The sequence below is a fragment of the Simochromis diagramma genome, unplaced genomic scaffold, assembly GCF_900408965.1.
Source record: "Simochromis diagramma unplaced genomic scaffold, fSimDia1.1 OVJJ01000123.1, whole genome shotgun sequence".
In the NCBI taxonomy this organism is placed as follows: domain Eukaryota; kingdom Metazoa; phylum Chordata; class Actinopteri; order Cichliformes; family Cichlidae; genus Simochromis; species Simochromis diagramma.
The window spans coordinates 5599301-5605300 of record NW_024386778.1 but is presented as its reverse complement, the minus strand read 5'-3'; the positions used below and the strand labels follow the sequence as shown (position 1 = coordinate 5605300).

The 6000-nt window shown below is 37.4% G+C and overlaps 1 protein-coding gene across 5 annotated transcripts in view; it reads right to left on the bottom strand.

Moving 5' to 3' along the window:
• Positions 1-208: 208 nt before the first annotated feature.
• LOC120721981 (RAC-beta serine/threonine-protein kinase-like) overlaps positions 209-6000 on the bottom strand; it is a 29341-nt gene continuing 23549 nt past the window's right edge. For all 5 annotated transcript variants that reach the window (XM_040012698.1, XM_040012678.1, XM_040012686.1 and 2 more), the window contains exons 10-14: positions 5527-5655; positions 3726-3940; positions 3556-3643; positions 926-1028; positions 209-825 (exon numbers count right to left, since the gene is read on the bottom strand). In XM_040012698.1, the coding sequence (XP_039868632.1) occupies positions 746-825; positions 926-1028; positions 3556-3643; positions 3726-3940; positions 5527-5655 (615 nt within the window). In that variant the 3' untranslated portion in view covers positions 209-745. The remainder of the gene's footprint in view (positions 826-925; positions 1029-3555; positions 3644-3725; positions 3941-5526; positions 5656-6000) is intronic.

The following is a 6000-nucleotide window of genomic DNA, read 5'->3' as shown; positions in this document are numbered from 1 at the left end:
CGATGTAAAATGAGTCTGACATCTCTGATGTAAAATGTTCAGCAAGTGAACTTGTGTTTTGGGGGACCAAAAATGCTAAATGATAAAGGCTACAAAGACAATATCTAACACATGGGAGACCAACATTCTAAAGCACAAAGTAATAAAAAGTGACAAATGTCCATTTTTTGCAGTTAGCTTGTACAAGGATTGAGTTCAGTACACATCCTTCCATTTGTATAATATTATAATTTATTCCTTAATACTCAATGAGCTAATAATACAGAAGAAAAAAATGTTCAAAAAACAGACATGCAGGATTTTTTGTGTAATAGTAAGATTAACTGCTGCTCTCCTCCCTTCTTCATATATTTCACCAAAGGTCACAGCCAGGATTGAATTAGAGGACTTACAAGTGTCATGGGGAGTTGCATGGCTTATTCATAGAATATTAAAAAAAAAAGAAAAAAAGAAAAAAAGAATGGTACAAACAGCAGCACCATCTTTGTAGGTCTGATGGTCTTGATTATGTTGTTAAACTGCACTGATGGCTATGTGAAGTTCTTATGTTACAGTATAGCCACTGTGGATAGGCTTTTTCCTTTCTGTGGACCAAGACAGATTTTAACAATAAGGCTCCCAGGCAAGGCACTGAAATCGTGCTAAGAGTAACACCTCTTTAAAAATGAAAGCTCTACTTATTTTTATGGCTGTATGATTGTAACCAAGGTGTTTATACACGTGTGTGTGTGTGGCAGAGATGCTATCACTCTCTTATGCTAGCAGAATAGGAGAATTGGGGGAAATGAGCTTCTTGGCTGGGGTCCTCACAGTCCAGACTGTTATCTGTAACAAGAAGGCAATCTAAGTCAGTGACCAAGAAATGTGATATTAACTTTGAATAATGATGGATCAGTGCTGACGGGTCCAACAAGAAGATACTTACACTTGTCTGGGGGAGTGAGTGTGATTGTTTGTGCTGTGAACTCCTCATCAAAGTACCGGGTATCTGTCTCTGATGTTACTTGCGGTTTGAAGAGGGGGGTCAGCTGTACCAGGGATTGGAAGAGACAGATATCACTTGGTAACATGCTGGATTTATAACATGCATGTAGAGGAGGGTCTACAATGCAGTTGGCATAACTCATACCTAGGGTATCCATTTAAAATTCCTACATCACTTCGGTCTTGAGTTATCATATTCACAAACTTGGGTGTACATGCTACCAGCCTGCCGGCCTGCCCAGTAAGGTGATGACATTACCCCAATAGCCTTTTGCGGCAATGGGGTAAAAAGCCACTACTTGACCCAGCTGTCTTAACTAATTATAGGCTGTTTATCTCAAAAGGTTTTGAAAGAGTAGCTGTGAAACAGCTAACTAATTATCTGTAGAGGAATGGTTTATTTGGAGAGTTTTAAATCTGAATTTATCACAGTACAAAAGCAGGGTTAACGAAGGTTACAAATGATCATCTTATGGCCTCATCTCTGTGCTTATCTTGATGCAGCATTCAATACTTGTTACACAGATCAGAGCATGCTGTAGTTATTAAAGTTACTGTGTAAAAACCTAGATGACCTCTAATTCAGACAAACCTAAAGTTCTTGTCTTTGGCCCTAAAAATCTTAGAAATATGATGTGTAACCAGATACTTACCCTGGATGGCATTACCTTGGCCTCCAGTAACACTGTAAGGAATCTTGGAGTTGTTTTTGACTACGATATATCCTTCAATGTGCATATTAAACAAATATTTAGGGCTGTTTCTTGCATTTCCACAATATCTCTAAAATTAGAAACATGTTGCCTCACAATAATGTTAAGCAATACTGGCGACCACCAGTGGTAGCCTCGTAGCACATACACCTATGGTCTCAACTTCAAAATCCTGCGTCGCTTTGTTTTTAAGTTATCACAATCACAAGATTTTCAGAAAACTTGACCTCTAAACTTGAGATTAATTAAAAATTCTGATTAATTTGAAAATTCTCGGTGACTTCTTTCTTGAGTTATTGCATTCACAAGATTTTGTAATGACAATACCCAATCAGCCTTTTATGGCTAAGGAGTAAAAAACACTTGTATTCCCATGCGCTAATATTTGTATTAATTTTTATTAGTTCAATTAGCTTTTTGCTTTACGCAAAAACAGCTAACAGAAATTTCCTTCAAAGAGCTACTTATTAAACTAATTATAAATTTATCCAGGAGTCTGAGAGCAAAGTGCTCTATTATTATGGTGATAGGGTACTATGAGTTCTTTAAGAAAAGATGGGGCCTAAATATTTAAGAACTTGTATGTGAGGAGAAGGATTTTAAATTTTACTTTGAATTTAACATGGAGCCAATGAAGTGAAGTCAGTATGGGAGGAATATGCTGTCTCATTCTAGTACCTGGTGGTACTCCAACTGGAGCATTTTGGATCAACAGAAGGCATTTCAAAGAGTTTTTATTACAACCTGATAATGAATTTCAATAGTCCAGCTTAGAAGTAATAAATGCATTAATGCATTTTCAGGACAAGATCAGAAATAATATTTTTAATTTTAAAGATACTGCACAAAATCAAGTAAGCAGTTCTACATATTTGTTTAATGAAGAACATAGCCTGGTCAAAAACAACTCCAAGATTCCTCACCGTATTACTGGAGGCCTAGGTAATGGCTTCCAAAGTATTCATCTGGTTAGACACTGCGTTTCTAAGATTTTTAGGACCAATGAATCAGAATTTAGACGCAGGACATTTATTATCTTAAACAGTTTAACGAATTGGTATGTCAGTGGGTATCAGCTGCGTAGCAATGAAAATGTATCGTATGCCTTTGAATGACACTGCCTAAGAGAGGCATATATAATGTAAACAGAATTAATCGTAGCATGAAACACTCTGGAATTCTATGATTAACCTTTGCAAGTACAGAACAATCTTCATTTACATGAAAAATTGGAGTCTATTAAATAGATTTGATTAAAACCACTGCAGCGTACTACATTCTCTAACTACGGCATGCTCTCATCTCTGTAATAAAATCTTAGTGTCCAAAATATTAAATGCTGCACTGACAAGCACAGAGGTGAGGTAGGAAATTAGAAGTCATCCAGGTCCTTATGTATTTAAGACATTTCTGCAACTAAAAATGTGAAAACAATCTCCCATATTCTACATTTGCCTTGACTATGGGGTAGGGTTGCAAGATGGAAGCCTTTCCTGACAAAGAAAAACATTGAAATCTGGCAAAAATTTGCAAAATATACATCAAGTATTCCACAAGCATGAGGAAACCTCTGATATGGCCTGATGAGTAGGCCAAACTTTTTGGTTGCAATTCAAAAAGTTGTTGGTGAAAAAATCAACACTTTGCACCACCAAAGGAACCTAATATCAATGGAATCTATCACATATGGATTGGCCTGATGGCTACTTTCCATGGACATTTACCATTTATCAAAATTTGAGAACATCTAAAATCCGTGTCTGTGAAGGTTCCCAGCCATCCACCGTCATCGTAGTGTAAGGAGCTTGTCACTCCACCTCACCCAAATTCAAAAAGAAATTCAAAAAGAAAGCCCCACCTTTCTCTGTTCCACATCATGCCAGTTGATGGTGATAAAAAATTTGTGAGTCATTACTTCTTTGGCATCACTGGGACCTCCTCCTAACCTGTCAGTCCAAATGAGATTATTTGAGAGTAAACTAGGCATTTTTAATACAATCCACACAGAGTAGTAGTTTGGGCTAATACCTGTGCTTGGGATCCTTCTTGAGCAGGCCAGCCAGCAGGGACTTGGCCTCAGGTGAGAGGTTCCGAGGAAAGCGGATCTCCTCCATTAGGATGAGCTCAAATAAGCGCTCGTGGTCTTGGTTATAGAAAGGCAATCGGCCACACATCATTTCATACATAACTACACCGAGACCCCACCAGTCCACTGCGCGGCCGTAGTCATTATCTTCTAGGACCTGAGGAAGAAGAGACCGATTTCTCAACAGCAGTAAAAAGCCATAACTCTGAATTGGCACACCATAGCATTTGGTGCAAATAATGGCACACTTTTGTGAGTCAAAAATATTTCTTCTTTATATGTTTTTTCTTCTTTTTCTGTTCAAACTTCTTACCAGTCATCTTTTACATCACCCTTTCTGTTTGAAAGAGCAGCGCTAATCTTTTCTCTTAAGTGTGTAAAAAATCAAATGCATCATTTTCTTCCTACTCTTTAAAATAAGTGATCTGCATGTTTAAATGGAGCTGCCATTTAAACCATGCTTAACTGGTACTAAGGGGTCCGAATTGTGCCTGATATAATATCAGTGAGCTGATAAAAGGAACCATATCAGCTAAAATTCACCAGAAATTGAAACTCAGACTACACAATGTTTTTCTAATCTTCCACTGTCTAATTTGTTAATTCCATGCAAACTGTGGCCTCAATGTGGTCTTCTGCTGGTGTGGCCCATCTGTCTATAGTAGAGCCCAATATAAGTCTGTTTCAGTTCAATTTCAGTTTTAATTGTCATATGCAAGCTAGCACAGGGTCAACATTCCAATGAAATGTGTTTGACGTGCAGAAGACAAGTCACTCAGCAGTATAATACAGTAAAAATATTACAAATATTAACAGACTAAATATATATAAATATATACACAAATGTATAAATAAAAAAATCTTAAATAGAAATGTGACCATTGACATGGGGGGTAATGGGATATTGCACATGGGATAAAGTGGCAGGAGTGAGCAGTAGTACAAACTGAGCAGTACAAGATTTTAGAGTTGCAGTTAATACAGTATTGGACGGAGTAAGGGTTTTTATTTTTATTTAAATACTAATAAGAATGAAGTGACCAGTGCAGAGTGTAGTATGTTCTTGAGAAACTTTAGGACAGCTTCTGTGTGCATCCTGTGAAGTGTGATGTCGGTATTCAAGGTGTTGAATGGCTTGATGGTAAAAGCTGTTTTACCATCAAGACTGTTGAGTCTTGAGACTGTTGAGTCTTGTAGTCCGAGCTATTTGCCAGTATAACAGTATTGGCATTTATAATGGAAAATAAATAAATAAATAAAAAACCAACTGGTGGTGGCCAGTGGTACTCCTCTTGACACAATTTGGAAATCCTGTGTTGCCTTGTGCTCAAGTTGTCGCATTGACAACATTTTCAGGAAACGTGACCTCTGACCTTGAGGTCAAGGTCACTGAGATTTGAACTAGTCTGAGATTATGGCATGGCATGAAACTTCTACATCACCTCATTCCCAAGTTCACAAACTTGGGTGATTGGGTGTAGCATGATTCTTAGTGATATTGGACATTGGTCAACATATCAACTCACACGTACCTTGTTTTACTGTACACAGGAAAAACAAACAAAAACAGAACACTTTACATGGCTCAACCAAGACAGCTTCTTATGCACATAAAATATGAGTAATAGATTTACAGTTGCAGCAAATCTAGAGACAGGGGACCAAACTATGATATTAAACAAGCTATTAAACAAGCTTGACAACACAGGTGTGTTTAAAATGTGTCACCAGACAGTGCCTTACCTCAGGAGCCAGATATTCAGGTGTTCCACAAAAGGTTTTCATTGTTGCATCTGGAGTAATGCCCTCTTTACAAAGGCCAAAATCAGTTATTTTAATGTGTCCGTCTTTGTCCAGCATCAAATTCTCCAGCTGAGAGGAAAAACACATTCACATCAGATTTCAGTATAATCATACACTGCTGCCAATTCAACATATCCACAGTTCCTGTACATTTTCTTCGTCTGTTCACAAAACAACAGAAAAACAAACATGCTGTCTACATTAAACTAGCCAAAAAATAAGCCTATATCCAGTGTACAAATATTTGTGTAACCTCATCATCTTGATCACTGAAAGAATAGTTTTGTTGTTCCTTTTTCAAAGACAGGTCGACGTCACTCAAACTCGTCCAAGATTTTTAGTAGATACTCCTGTGATATCAATTTGAAGCTCCCACATCACTGTATTCTTGAGTTCTTGCATTTACAAGATTTC